General features: G+C 43.0%; 1 protein-coding gene across 1 annotated transcript in view; it reads left to right on the top strand.

The window, feature by feature from the left end:
* The window catches only part of OCIAD1 (OCIA domain containing 1), a 47293-nt gene that overhangs the window by 26559 nt on the left and 4236 nt on the right, over positions 1–16498 (top strand). The window contains exons 4-6 of the mRNA XM_040418882.1: positions 7789–7836; positions 10060–10186; positions 15563–15744. Coding sequence (XP_040274816.1) covers positions 7789–7836; positions 10060–10186; positions 15563–15744 — 357 coding nt within the window. The remainder of the gene's footprint in view (positions 1–7788; positions 7837–10059; positions 10187–15562; positions 15745–16498) is intronic.

The raw sequence follows: 16498 nt of genomic DNA, 5'->3' as shown, positions 1-16498 counted from the left end.
TTGTCTTTTCGGTGCTAGAGAAAATGGGTTTCCCACACCAGATGATGAGAGCAATAGGGGCGTTATATAAAGATCCCTCGGCAAGGGTATTAGCTAATGGCACTTGATCAGATTCCTTTGCTCTGTCTAACGGCACGAGACAGGGATGTCCTCTCTCCCCAATTATTTTTATTTTATCCATAGAGCCTTTAGCCCAGGCGATAAGGAGGTCCCCAGAGATAACGGGCATTCAAATAGGCGATAGACAACACCGCATATCTTTGTATGCAGACGACATTCTACTGACACTCACTAACCCTGATAAATCACTATCATCGGCGATGAAGATAATACGCGAGTTTGGTGCCCTGTCTTATTATAAAGTCAATGAGACTAAGTCACAGGTCCTCCCGCTGGGATTACCTTCAGACGAACTAACTCACCTGCAGAGAAAGTTTCCCCTAGATTGGAGAGCGGATGACATCTCATACTTAGGAATCCGTCTTTGCTCCTCCCCTCATAATCTTTTTTAAGCTAACTTTTCCCAGTTAATACCAACACTTCAATCTGAACTTAACAATATAGCAAAAACGGAGATATCATGGATAGGACGAATTGCTGCGTTCCAACAGCATATTCTCCCAAAAATGCTATATCTGTTTCGGACCATCCCCATTCCAAACTCCTTTTTTAAGCTATCCAATAAAATGCTAAATAGGTTCATATGGCAGAAGGGTCCACCAAGAATTGCTAGGGGTATAATGAATAGACATAGGAAGAAAGGAGGTCTTAGTCTACCAAACATCTTTGACTATTATATAGCCTCTACAATCAGCCTACTAAAGGCGTGGTTGGTGGGAGATGAGTCTATAAACTGGGTTCACATAGAGCAATCCCAAGCTCCCTCACATAATCTTAAAGCCTTACTGTTAGCATATATAAGCAAGAAATCCCTCATCCCGACTCAATCATATTTCGTCTCATCTTCACTAGTCTTGTGGAAAACATATACAACCAAAGTGGCAAGTAGCCAGGTATCATTTTCGCATTTAGCCCCAATAGAGTATTTATCTCTGCTCACCCCTGATCTGCAACTGGCAGTATGGAAAGAGAGAGGAGTGCTTACTGTGGATGAGCTATTGATAAATTCGCAGACCAAACCCTTTGCGGAATTGCAACAGGCCTATAGCATTCCGAATGGGGAAATATTTAGATACCTAAGGATCAAACACATACTTAATGATACTCCTATGACAATGGGCAATGGGGTCTTACAAATGTTGAAGCATTGGAGCCTTCCCAACTCATCCTCTTCAGGAATTAAGGCTACTTACTCCCTCCTAGGAAACAAATTATCCTTCGTTAAAACTGCTCCATTCATAGCCTGGGAGAAGGAACTAGGACAACCATATACTCTTGCCCAATGGACTAATGCCATTGGTATAGCCTCGTCCCACCTGCACTGTACTACTCATTTGGAATCATATATGAAAACGTTGTTGAGATGGTACTATACTCCTCTCAGACTTAGGCAAATTTATCCGGGGGTATCACATACCTGCTGGAGGGGATGCGGAGGGAAAGGATCCTTGTTTCATATCCTTTGGGACTGTCCCAACCTCAAAGAATTATGGGCCCAAATTTTTCAAACTATTTCGCTTCTGACTAAAGCCCCAATTTCGCCTGATCCTGCTCTAGCCCTGTTATTTTTAAGGTTAAACGAGATTCCCAGAGAAGCTAGAGTGATAAGCTTGCACATTTTCCTAGCTACAAAACTACGAATAGTGACCTACTGGAAAAGTAGGAGAATACCGTCCCTCTCTGAAATAATTGAATTAGTGGCAACTACTTCGGTTTACGAAAAAATGATGGCATATAAGGACGCTAGAACTAGCAAGTATGAGATAGAGTGGGCAAAATGGGATATTATACAGGAGCGGGCAAGAACCCTATCAGAGCATGGTCCTAGCCAATAATATTTAGGATACTTAGGCGGGTTAACACATCAGTGTTCTACTGCGAGTTATGACACCCACATTCAGGCCTTATAGCAATGACTTGGGAAATGTAATGTGATAATGTACTGCCAGGATATGCAACGTCTTTCGTATATTCTCACCATACAGGAAACCCTAACTCCTACACCCCTTCTCCCCCCCCCCCCTCTATGTATTCCCCTTCCCCCTTTATCCTTTGTTTATGTATTATTTGATCTATATTGTAAAACAGAAATGTATGGCGAAATATATGTTCCTGTATTACCTTTTCTTGAAAATGACAATAAAAACAATTGACAAATAATACAGATACAGTGTCTGGAAAGAAATAACAGTTTGACAGAAAATATTAATAATAGTTAATATGTGGATGAGTTTATTTTGCCTTTTGTCTCTTCTTTACCGTCCTATATTAAAGACACCAAGGATGCGGTTACCAGACGTCAGGAGATCAGGTTACTGAGCACACTCAGCTTGCCAGTCTTGACATTGAAGCACTTTATACCAGTATCATACATGATCTAGGAATTAAGGCAGTAGCTTCATTTCTATACTCCAAGGGCACGCAATTTCACTCTCACAATGAGTTTCTACTCACACTTACACACAATTATTTCTTATTTAATGGTAAATTTTATTTACAGACAAATGGTACCGCAATGGGTAGTAAATGCGCACCGAAATATGTTAATCTTTTTTTAGGGTGGTGGGAGAACTGCATTGTCTTCACGGATCACTTTGATAAATACACTAAGCACATTTTCTTTTGGGGTCGTTATATTGATGATGATTTGATTTTATGGGATGGCACTACAGCACTTTTTAATGAGTTCGTGAAGAGCCTCAATAATAATGAGATGGATATGAACTTTACTTTTACAATACATCAACACACTCTAACGTTTCTTGATCTTCGAATCTCTGTGGACCCTGGTGGCCGCATCAGAACGGAAGTGTATCAAAAGCCAACGTCTAGTTATCATCCATTGCTGCTAAGGAGCGAAATACCTATAGGACAGTATATACGGGCTCGTAGAAACTGTTCTGATCACTCTAGGTTCCTCCAGGAATGTAAGACATTGTACCATCGTTTTCATCAGAGAGGGTACCCAAAAAGGACGTTACATAGTGTTTTCCCTAGGGCCAAAATAACCAACCATTGTGATCTCCAAAATTAACAAAAAGTACTAAAACTCCCTCAACCATCAGATGTATTGGTACTTTTGATGTACAGAACTGCAGGATCTATCAAATCTTACAGAGGTATTGGCACATTTTAAAAGATGACAACGATCTCAGGGAGGTGTAGACTCCTAAGGCTACTTTCACACTTGCGGCAGTGTGATCCGGCAAGCAGTTCCGTCGTCGGAACTGCCCGCCGGATCCGCCGATCTGCCGCTGACTGAAAGCATTTGTGAGACGGATCCGGATGCGGATCCATCTCACAAATGCATTGCAAGGACTGATCCGTCTCTCCGCTTGTCATGCGTCTTGTATCTTTTTTCACATTTTTACCGGTCTGCGCATGCGCAGGCCGGAAGGACGGATTCGGCATTCCGGTATTTTGATACTAATACATTCCTATGGGAAAAAATGCCGGATCCGGCATTCAGGCATGTCTTCAGTTTTTTTTCGCCTGAGATAAAACCGTAGCATGCTGCAGTTTGCCTGGATCAGTCAAAACGACTGAACTGAAGACATCCTGATGCATCCTGAAGGGATTACTCTCCATTCAGAATGCATGGGGATATGCCTGATCAGTTCTTTTCCGGTATAGATCCCCTGTGACGGAACTCTATGCCGGAAAAAAAACCGCTAGTGGGAAAGTACCCTAAACCAAGTATCACTAAGGCTCAATTCACACGTCCGCAAGTGTGGACTGCAATTGTGCGGACCCATTCATTCTCTATGGGGACGGAATGGATGCGGAGAGCACACTATGTGCTCTCCGCATTTCCAGAGCACGGGCCCCGATCTTCCGGTCCGCAGCTCCACAAGAAAATAGAGCATGTCCTATACTTGTCCCCAATTGCAGACAAGAATGGGCATTTTTCTGGGAGTGCCGGCCGGGTGTATTGCTGATCTGCAATGCACTACGGATGTCTGAATGGAGCCTTACCGTAGAGGTGAAAATCTAAAAGACTCACTTGTTCACAGTTTTTATAGTACCACTCTATCCAAGAACACTTGGCTCAAATCAAATGTGGTGGGTAGTTTTCCATGTGGCAAGTGTAGTTTTTGCCCCTCCATCAAAAAGACAAAAGATTTCACTAATCCTGTAGATGACAAAAAGTACGATGTCAGGCAGTTTATTAACTTCCAAATTATGGTAATTATTTATATTGCTCAATGCCCCTGTTCCAAATTGTATGTTGGAAAGACATCCCAAGAATTTCGCCGGCGGATTTGCCAGCACATTAGTAGTATCAATACTAAATCTGACACTACAATTTCACGACACGTCATTTTTTTTTTTTTACAATGGAGATGCTAGGTGTCTTAAATTTTGGGGTGTAACTAAAAAATCTCTTTGTGCAAGAAGAAACTAGGTGGATTTATCGCCTTGACAGTCTAAATGAAGGCTTCACTTTTTCATCCTTTTTATGATGTACCACCAATGTACCTTGTATATATCATCTAAATAATTTTACAATATTTTTCTTTGACTTTTTGTGAGCCTTGAGGAAGCTATAATAAATAGCCACACGCTTTCTTTGAATGTGAATTTGAATTTATTGACAGAAAAAACTTAAGGCACCAGTGAAGTCATAGTTATATGGTAGAAAAATATACATCTTCAATGCGATAGTCTAAGTATCCTCTGCAACAGCGAGTAGTTATCTGTCCCTTTTCTCCTTTATATATACTTAACGTCTCCTTTAAGAGATGTCAGAGTCATCCTGTATTTAGTTATTTAATATTTTGTGACAATATTTAGTCACATTGTTATACCACCTTGAGAGTGTTACTTAGGTCTGACAATGACAGTATATATATTTTTTGTACCAACATCACTTTTTTGAGGTAGTGTAGGCATGTTAGGACAGTTCCAACCATATTTGGCACGAAGTTTAAGTGTAGCCATAGTCATCTATCTGTTGCAGGAATGATATTAAGTATCCGCGCAGGCGCACAGCGCCGTTGAAGCCTATGAAAATGACTTAAGTCTGTGCGCAGATGCAGAAGGAGATATGCGGCGCGCACTAGACTGACACACTGAGCCCGCTACCTGGGAAAAAATACTAAGTCTCAGCGCAGCCGCGATGAGCACAAGCGGCAATGGATTAGGCTAAGTGTCTGCACTGCGAAACAGCACGCAGCACGTCGTTAATTAACATGTTTGGGAAGATGTGGGTATGTACTATTCGGACATGCAGAGTGGCAATGGGTCACAAGTGTGTGACGTCTACCTACTATTTGATCCCCTCAGTGCCTAGTGGTTTGTACAGCTGTCAATGACGAGGCATTAGCCTTTAAAAGATTGTGTTTGGCGTCCTCATTCATCTCTGCCCGTTATCCCTGATGAAGCCAGATTAGCTGGCGAGACATGTTGGGTGGCATGAGTTAGGTTTTTAGTTCTGGTCACTATTTTAATAGTGCGTATTTTCAGTTGCTTAAAGTGACAGTATATGTAGAAATTCTGCTATAAGCAGCGAGCCAGCATAGGGAAGTGCACTCCCGGCTGCCAATTGCAAGCCATACAATACCTTTGCGCTTTCAATGGTTATCAGTCAGTTTTAACCTCACTAGTTTGTGCTCAGTTAGTATTTTGTATTAGAATTTACTTGTTTGCTTTTTAATCTATCATCTATTAAAAGTTATATTTTATTATCTGGGACAAGATAGGAAATTGGCCTATTTTGGCTAGCTGACACTTCTAATACAGATACAGGAGGCGGGTACAGCCAGCACCCGCCTTCTGTATTTGTATTAAAATTATCATTGGTGGCACAGTAGCCAGGCACCTGCTATGCTGGCTGCTTGACTCTGGAGAGGACGCTCAGGAAGAGGAGGAGGCTGCTGCCGTTCGCCGAGCACACTAGCTAAGATGGCGCAGCGGTAAACCCTCTCCTGTCCCTCCTCCTGCTTTAATATTAGTAACACATTCATTGGTGGCAGTGGTGCGGGCAACTTCAGAGCCCGCTCATTTTATTGGGCTCTGTGGCGGTCGCGTCATAGAAGGGAGGGATTCCCTCCCTCTCTCCTTCTCCACTGACTCTGGCCACTGAACACGGCCATGTTTTCTCATAAGCGAGCAGCAAGGTTAGATGCCGATACCGTTAACTTTAAAAATCATGAATATCGGCCGTTAATATCGGTAAATCCAATAATCGGTCGATCGCTATTTCTTATTGACAACCTGTCTACTTAACATTCAGGGTCATTCTATACAGGTACAGTTATTACACTTGTGCATTTATTTTCTTTAAAGGGGTTGTCCCATTAAGGCAACTTACCCCCTATGTTTTAATGGGACAACTTCTTTAAAGGGTCATATCAGCACATAAAAAATGCTCCCCAATGTCCAGCAAAGTTAAAAAAATAAATAAAATAAATATAGTCACATGGCTCATTCCCCACTGCTGCCCTTCAGACGGTGCGGGGGTTCTCCTACTGGTCATTGCTGTAGCCAGTGAGTAGCACTCCTGCCATGTTGAAAACAGTAGCAAGAAGTGCAGTGCAACGGAGACCCGTGTACCGTTGGCATGACAGTGGCGTGTGATTGGAAGGTGAGTTTCAGCTTATGTCTGTTTCACCATTTGCACGCCATTGGGGAACATTTTCAATGTCTTGGAGTACCCCTTGAAATTGATTTATTCCAAAGTCGGGGACAATTCCTCTACATCTGAATTGTGGCATTATAGTGAATGTCTTTGAGGGTGAAAAATAAGCCAACAGGTCAATATGGAATAATAACGATTTAAAAGGTTTTTTTAACTGTTTTTACTGATGACCTATCCTCAGGATAGGTCATCAGTATCTAGTGGGGGTCAGACACCTGGGACCCCGCCGATCAGCTGTTTGAGAAGGAATCGGCTCACAGTAGCACCACAGCCTTCGCTTTTCAAACCAACCACGTCGTCCATTGTATAGCGGCTGTGCTTGGTATCGCAGCTCAGCTCCATTTACTTCTATGGGGCTGAGGTGTGCCTAGGCCAGGGGTGGGCAACCTCCTGCACTCTAGCTGTTGTAAAACCCGGGCTACTTGAGAAACCTTGGCGTGGTGCCCGGGCTTAGACATGCTCTACACCGTAGGACATGTTGACTAATCTCTCAATTTTAAAATCCGTTTGAGGGTTTAGTGAGACTGCAGAGTGCACCTATCTTTGTTATTTTGTTATAAAACTACAACTCCCAGCATGCATAATTGCTCTGCTCTTCTCAGAACTCTCATAGAAATGGAGCATGCTGGGAATTGTAGTTTCACAACAGCTGGATTGCTGAAGGTTGCTGATACCTGGACTAGGCCATGTGACCGATGAACATGACGTCAGTGGCCTGGGGAAAACTGCGAGAAGGCCACAACTCTGTTGCAAGCACTGCTGCCTTCTCAAACAGCTGATCGGTGGGGTTCCTGGGTGTCGAACCCCCACCTATCAAATACTGATGACCTATCTCAACGATAGGTCATCGGTAAAAAAAACACTTGGAAAACCCATTTTAATAATTAATATTGCATGGACAACTTACTAATCACACTTGCAAATATACATGTTTCAGAATACTTAGGGCATATATTCATCTGCAGCGCTGTTGTCCTCTCCATTATTTCATGTCACTTTTATTTGATAACACAGTTTATTTGTTGCAGGTATACTTACAACATCCACCAGATTCGGTTCTTTCCCAAAAGTAGCCGGTAAGTGGATTTATTTCATACTTCTGTCATCTTTTTGGCAGTATAATGAATGCTAGGTTCACATCTGCATCAGGGGCTCTTTAAAGGTTCTTATTATTATTATTATTTTTTTATTTTGCAAATGTAAAAAAAAAGTGTAAAAATCATTACTCACCTATAGCCCGCCGCTCCATTCCATCTCCCTACCTTTTGGTCCCCATCTGTTAACTTCTGCATGGATGGGGTCACGTACGCATCTCGTACACTTTGCTGTTACTGTATTACGCTGTGGTTTTTCCACACAAGTACCCGCATGGAAAGACCGTGCGTAATCTTCACCATGTGCAGGTAAACATGCAGAAGATCCGCACAAATTTCCCAAACCTAAACATGCTGCGGATTTCTAAGTCTCATGTAATCTTATTCACTTTGCTGTTAGTATATTACACTGCGGTTTTCCCACACAAGAACCTGTACCGTGTGCAGGTAACCTTAAAGGGTATGTTCACAAGGGCGAAATACTCTTTGAAAAAATCTAACAATTATTTTTACTTGTGGAACCTGCAATAGAAAGTCTGCACACTGATTAGTCCTATTCGATGGGGCTAATCAGTGTATGGCCACAGCAAGAGGAGTTTTGTTTTCATGCTGAAAAACCAAGCACTAGTCACTGTGTGAGGCTGATTTGAGGCATTTTCTTTCACGCTGATTCCAACATGGCTTCCACATCAGAAGAAGTGTAAAAAAATGCTATGTAAATGAGCCCTTAGGAGATGTGTACATAACCTAAAAGATATTTTGATACCTTTTACTTCATTGGTTTATTTTTCTACACTGTCAATGCAAGTAGATTGCTTTTCTTCTATTGACTAGTCACCCAGCTGCTCTTTATCTGTCCTCTCAGACTAAGGCCTCTTTCACACGGGAATCACGGGTGAGGGCTGGATGCGTTCAGGGTGCATTGCGGGAAACCCGCGAGAGTAGGCACGCAATTTTAGTTAGTTTTGTCTGCGACTGCGTTCCGTTGTTTAATTCTGCGATTATGTTTCGCTTTATAAGACACACTGTGCGTCTCATAAAGCGATGGTTGACTTTTTACGCGGCTGACACTGATGTATCGCCGGCCGCTATGCTGCACAGTGCAGTGGTGGGCCCCGCGCACATAAATGTCTTTGTATGCAAAGTCTTTCTTTACTGCTGAAACAATCCCTCTCCTATTGAAACTCCTATTCATAAAATCACCAGCCTCTGTACTCACTATGAATGCACTGCCACGAGCGGGCCAGCCGGCGCATGACTTCAGTCAGTCGCGCTCCTGCTTCATTAATGAAGTGGGAGGAGCGTGACTGACTGAGTGACGTTAGTCATGCGCCGGCCGGCCCGCTCGTTGCAGTGCATTCATAGTGCGTACAGAGGCTGGTGATTTTATCAATAGGAGAGGGATTGTTTCAGCAGTAAAGAAAGACTTTGCATACAAAGACAGTTATGTGCGCGGTTTAGGACACATGAGGGAACATTAATAAAGTAATGCTTTGACACATAGGGCCATGAGGGGGACCAGCATAATATGCTTTGTGTGTCATTCACAAATATAGCATCTTATGCTGGCCCCCCTCATGGCCCTATGTGTCATAGCACACATCCCCCATAACAGTGCATCATCCACAGATCCCCTTCATAACAGTGCATCATCCACAGATCCCCTCCATAGCAGTGTCATCCACGGATCCCCCCTCCATAGCAGTGTCATCCACGGATCCCCCCTCCATAGCAGTGTCATCCACGGATCCCCCCTCCATAGCAGTGTCATCCACGGATCCCCCCTCCATAGCAGTGTCATCCACGGATCCCCCCTCCATAGCAGTGTCAGCCACGGATCCCCCCCTCCATAGCAGTGTCATCCACGGATCCCCCCCCCCCCCATAGCAGTGTCATCCACAGATCGCCCCCTCCATAGCAGTGCAAATAGACCTCTAGCACAATTCCCTTAAAATATTGCATCGCATATCGTTATCGCAGTTTTTAGGGCCCTAATCGCAATCGCACAAAATTCCCATATCGTGCAGCCCTAATCTAAATCAAGTAAAATAAATGCTCCAAAGGGTCTAAAGCCTGTTGCAGTAATAATCCAGTGAAATGTATCACTATAGGTTATATACCTGTAGCCTTTATCAGATTCACAAGACTATAATCAGCCTGAAAGACCCAATGTGACCGTATTGTGTTTTTGTTTTTGTCTGGAAGTTGCTGGTGTCTTTGGATACATAGCTGGAAAGATTTCGTACATTAAAGAATGTAGGGAGAAATTTCTGAGATTGGAGAATTCCCCGATGGCAGAGATTATTCGTCAGGGACCAAAGAATCCAGCACAGTAAGATATCTGTCATTCTACCAAACAAAAGAAAGTTTTGCAATTTATGACTTGGTGACTCTTCTGTAAAAGTTTGCTTTCACAATGGCTGCAATATGGCTGCCTTTTAGCATTTGGGGACCTCCCCTTTAAAAGAAATGTGTCCTCAGAAAATGACCTATTGTTTAAATCATGTTTTCTTGTTTTAACATATTTTTAATTTTCCATGTTAATATCTATTTAAAAAAAAAAATAATAATCTGCTCCATTTCTTGGTCTGTACAGATCACTTTACTGCAGTTATCTGCTTATCTACACACAGAGGCATAATAAGAATGACAGATAAGACAGGGTTCTCAATTCACAATAGGTGATTGTCGGGGCTTATCTATTCCTACCTAGTACAATGAAACCTGCACAGGTCACAGAGCATGCCCCGAAAACTCATGGAAGTCAATGAGTTGCTGCCGTAAAGCAATTTTCTTAATTCTTTCTAAATGATGTTAAGAACAGCTATCGTTCAGAAAACAGAATAAATCTGGTTTTAACATTTTTGGTGACACATTTCCTTTAAGACGGATAATTTTTTTTTTTTTTTTTTTTTTTTTTTTTTATGGTGATTACTAGGCACTAAAAATTACATGACAGCCTTATTCTGCTGGTCAGTACGATTACGGCGATACCAAATTTATATAGTATTTATTTTGTTTAGTACTTTAAAAAAAATAAAACTCTGAAAAAAGGTTTTGATTTTTGCAGGGTATGCCATTTTTGGCAACATTAAGCTTTACAGGCGGCTCACTATGACCGGCATGCAATCCTTCATAAGGCCTCAGCCTGTTACAGCAACCGATTGGAGCCATTTACTTTCTTCATGGGGGCTCCGATCAGAGGGAGCCTCCTCCCTCTGTGTAACCGGTCAGATGCTGTGGTTGCAATTGACTGCAGCATCTGAGTGGTTAAATTGGGATCGATCGGCGTTACCTCTGATTCCTGGTCATTGCGGCCAGGTGCTGGCTGTATTACTTAGCTGGTCCCAGCCACCAGTGGGGGACTGGGAATTTAAAGTGGCCCTGGAAAAAAACACTAAGGCCCCTTTCACACAGGCGAGAATTCCGCGCAGGTGCAATGCGTGAGGTGAACTTCAATAGGGCTGTGCAGATGAGCAGTGATTTTCACACATCACTTGTGCGCTGCGTGAAAATCGCAGCATGTTCTATATTCTGTGTTTTTCACGCAACACAGGCCCCATAGAAATGAATGGGGATGCGTGAAAATCGCAACCATCTGCAAGCAAGTGCAGATACAATGTGATTTTCACGCATGGTTGCTAGGAGATGATGTTAGTAAATTGATTAAAGTCAATTTACTGTATTATTTTCCCTTATAACATGGTTATAAAAGAAAATAATAGCATTCTTAATACAGAATAATTACTAAAATGTGGCTTGAGGGGTTAAAAAATAAAATAAAAATTAACTCCCCTCATCCACTTGATCGCGCAGCCGGCACTGTCTTCTTTCTTCTTCTTTGAGGACCTACGAAAGGACATTTTGACGTCAGTGCAGGTCCTGCTGAATGAAGATAGAAGGAACTTTTATCTTCATTCAGCAGGACCTGCGCTGACATCACCACGTGGTGAGCACGATTACGTCGCAGGTCCTCAAAGAAGAAAGAAGACTATGCCGGCTGCGCGATCAAGTGAATGGAGGCGAGTTAATTTATTTTTTATTTTTTAACTCCTCCATCAACATTTTAGTAATCATTCTGTATTAGGAATGCTATAACCATGTTATAAGGGAAAATAATATCATCTACACAACACCGAACCCAGACTTCGGTGAAGTTTGGGTCTAGATACCACATTCAGTTTTTTTATCACGCGCGTGCAAATTGCATTGTACTCGCGCAGAAAAAACTGAACGCAACACAATCGCATTCAAAACTGACTGAAATTGTGTGCGCACTCGTGTGGGTTTCCCGCAATGCACACGCGACGCATCCGGAGCAAATCCGGGACGCCCGTGTGAAAGAGGCCTAAAAGTGGCCCCGTTTTGTAATGGAGTCCAAATTGATGGAAGGCAGGGCCAGGAATACCATATTGTGGCACATTATTCCACCCCAACAGAGCCAAATACCTCAGTCCATCACAAAATACTGCCAGCAGCACAAAATACATCCCCAAAAACTTCCACTGACTGGCTGTGAGGAGAGCCCAGGTGGCCCCCTGGGCATCGTCCCACCAGAGATTTCCCTGTAAGGTCTATGGCCAATCCGCCCCTGCCTGCCACATATGGAGCTGATGGTGCTGCTCCATACACCTCTCGCACCACGCTGACGTAGTATTACGTCAGGTGTCGCAAAGAGGTTAACTCTGCTAAACTGTAGAAATAAATTTAGACTACCATAGGATGCTAGAACTGCATGTGGTCAGTCTTGCAGTTTAAATGCCACCATCTGAAACGGGACTGTGACACGGACGTAAGAATGCGGATTGCGCACGTATTTCATCTGTGTACTGTCAGTTTTTGCAGACCCTTAGTAATGAATGGGACCCTGTGAAAACCAAGAAAAAAAAGCAGATCGGATGCAAAATACAGTCATGTGCAGGAGCCTGTAGTCTAGACATGACATTTTAATTTCTGTAGGAAAGTTTTCTAGACCTACTATGTGACCTCTGTAGAAGTCAGGAAGGAGTAGATAAGATGATAGCATCACCTACTGTGAATGGTGGATCCATATATAGGTGATGTATTTTAATGCAATCCTGCCTGTGATGACGAGATGACTGCTGAGAAGTGATCTCTACAGAACAGTACTAGAAGTTTACTATGGGCTTCAGTTACCAGTGTAAAATCTACAGGATTTCAGAACTTTTTTTTTATATGCTGATATTGGGGGGGGGGAAGGGGGAAGAGTTTAATATAAAAGCTTGATTTTTACAGCTCATTTTCTTTTATGATCTCTTTAAATAGAACCTGTCACCAGGATTTTGTGTATAGAGCTGAGGACATGGGCTGCTAGATGGCCGCTAGCACATCTGCAATACCATGTGTAAAAAAAATTATATATATATATATATATATATATATATATATATATATATATATATATATATATATATATATATATATATATATATATATATATTTATATATAAATATAAATGAAGCTACTAACGTTTCTGGAGCCCAGCCACGCCACTGAAGGAGCCCAGCACCGCCCCGCATACTCCGAATCTCCTCCTTGCTCCCCGATGTCACAAAGATAGAGCGCCGTAATCTCGCAATCCGCGAGTTAGCGCATGCGCAGTTCCTTCCCTGAGGCTGATGCCAGCACAGGGAAGGAACACTATGACGACACTGCGCATGCGCTAGCTCGCACATCGCGAGATTACGGCGCTCTAGCTTTGTGACAACGGAGAGCAAGGAGGAGATTCGGAGTATGCGGGGCGGTGAAAAGGATTTAGGAAAACTAGAAGAATGGTCAGAACTCTGGCAACTGAAATTTAATGTGGATAAGTGCAAGATAATGCACCTGGGGCGTAAAAACCCAAGGGCAGAATATAGAATATTTGACACAGTCCTGACCTCGGTATCTGAGGAAAGGGATTTAGGAGTAATTATTTCAGAAGACTTAAAGGTGGGAAGACAATGTAATAGAGCAGCACGAAATGCCAGCAGAATGCTTGGATGTATAGGGAGAGGTATAAGCAGTAGAAAGAGTGAAGTGCTTATGCCGCTGTACAGAACACTGGTGAGACCTCACTTGGAGTATTGTGCGCAGTACTGGAGGCCATATCTCCAGAAGGATATAGATACTCTAGAGAGAGTTCAGAGAAGAGCTACTAAACTAGTACATGGATTGCAGGATAAAACTTACCAGGAAAGATTAAAGGACCTTAACATGTATAGCTTGGAAGAAAGACGAGACAGAGGGGATATGATAGAAACTTTTAAATACATAAAGGGAATCAACTCGGTAAAGGAGGAGAGCATATTTAAAAGAAGAAAAACTGCTACAAGAGGACATAGTTTTAAATTAGAGGGGCAAAGGTTTAAAAGTAATATAAGGAAGTATTACTTTACTGAGAGAGTAGTGGATGCATGGAATAGCCTTCCTGCAGAAGTGGTAGCTGCAAATACAGTGAAGGGGTTTAAAGCGAACCTTTCACCAGGATTTCACCTAATAAACTATTACCAGTACCTTCTAGATTATGCTCATTCTGTTTAAATGCATTCTTGTCCCGCTTTCCTGGGATGTATATTGATGAAAAAAACGACTTATAAAGTCCTCGTCTCCAGCTCCTGCAGTCACGGTGGAAGTCAAGGGGGTAGCCCTTCCCTCACTCCGGGCTGTACCTCCCCTGCCCTAACCCCTCCTCTAACTAGTGTAACTGACACCCGGCTCAGTCGCCGGGACCGCGCTTGTACTGGCGGCGCATGCGCTGTTGGTCTCAGTAGCAGCGCGATCCCGTCTATCGCGCGACTGAAGCGCGATCCTGTAAGTGAATTGCGCATGCGCCGTCCGTCCCCGATGCCTCCCTGTCTTCTGTTCTTCAGGCGCGCGCCTGAATAGAAGACAGGGAGGCATCGGGGACGGACGGCGCATGCGCAATTCACTTACAGGATCGCGTTTCAGTCGCGCGATAGACGGGATCGCGCTGCTACTGAGACCAACGGCGCATGCGCCGCCAGTACAAGCGCGGTCCCGGCGACTGAGCCGGGTGTCAGTTACACTAGTTAGAGGAGGGGTTAGGGCAGGGGAGGTACAGCCTGGAGTGAGGAAAGGGCTACTCCCTTGACTTCCACCGTGACTGCAGGAGCTGGAGACGAGGACTTTATAAGTCGTTTTTTTCATCAATATACATCCCAGGAAAGCGGGACAAGAATGCATTTAAACAGAATGAGCATAATCTAGAAGGTACTGGTAATAGTTTATTAGGTGAAATCCTTTTGAAAGGTTCGCTTTAAGCATGCATGGGATAGGCATAAGGCTATCCTTCATATAAGATAGGGCCAGGGACTATTCATAGGATTCAGATATATTGGGCAGACTAGATGGGCCAAATGGTTCTTATCTGCTGACACATTCTATGTTTCTATGCTGGACTCATCTCAGGTTAATTTACATATCTATAAAATCGTGTTTTGGACACAATAAAAGCACATAGAGCTATGGGGACTGGGTATTGTGGATGTGCTATCGGCGATCTAGCAGCCCATATCCTCAGCTCTATTCACAAAATCCAGGTGACCGGTTCCATTTAATATAGCTTTATTTATTTTTATTATTTATTTATTTATTTTTAATCCTAGTTTCCGCTATGGAAATGAGCTGGTTACTTTATTTCTACATTTTAACCTTGTCTTTAGTGTTTTATGAATAACTTTCCAGATTTTCCAAGCGTACAGACAATGCTGAGACCGCAGCCCCACAGCAGACTTTTGCCCCAGTAGAGGCTAAACCTCCATCCACTGTGTACAACAGCAAGCATGAGTCCATGGCTGTAGAAGTGCCTTTTAGCTCATCCATGAGTGAGTCTTCACCCACTGGAATTGGAGATAATGTTTTAAAAGGTAAGTGTTGTTTAGTAATACAAGCAAAAGAAGAAATACCGTACATGAAGAAGACAAATACCTGCTGCTCGTCTGTCTTAGTCCCATGATCTTGATGTGTACCTCCAATCATCCTCTCCCACACAATCTGACATCATACACGGAGAAACACAACTGTAGCTGGGCGATAAAGTTGACCGAGACAAGTGCACAATGCCTACTGTTTTATAGGACCTTTGCATGATATGCAGTGCACTTAGTTGCCTCGGTAGCTATTCTTTCCAGCCTGCAGTTGCATCTCTCAGGCTCTGTGACAGAGTGGCATTTTAAAGCGATTATCCCATAAAAATGATCGCCTATCCACAGGGAATACTGTGAACCTGGAGAATGAGAGGTCTCAGTTTAGAGTGGTAATGCGCTCCATTCACTTCTGAGCACTGTGTGTTGCCCCAGTAGAAGTATCTCCATTCAGAGAGGGGATTCAAAGACCCTCCGTTCTCAGGATCGATAAGTAATTTTCATGGCATAACCTCTTTAGGTAAAGACAGTTTGTTATAATGGCCCTACTGAAGGATATCACAATGTTTGGGTGGGCGCATGTACAGAAAAGTTTTTCTATCTACTTTGTTAAAGGGGTTTTCAGGACTTCACGGACCCCCCCAATCAAACCCACCTTTAATCATAGGTCACCTATAGAAGAAAGTTTCTAATATACCAGTAAAGTTGTGAGGATTCTTTTGAAAATCCTGCATCTGCTAACATCACGTTCTTTGTC

Source organism: Bufo bufo, chromosome 2 (genome assembly GCF_905171765.1).
Source record: "Bufo bufo chromosome 2, aBufBuf1.1, whole genome shotgun sequence".
Lineage (NCBI taxonomy): Eukaryota > Metazoa > Chordata > Amphibia > Anura > Bufonidae > Bufo > Bufo bufo.
Note: the sequence above shows the minus strand (reverse complement) of the source record. Positions and strands in the feature narration are given on the sequence as shown.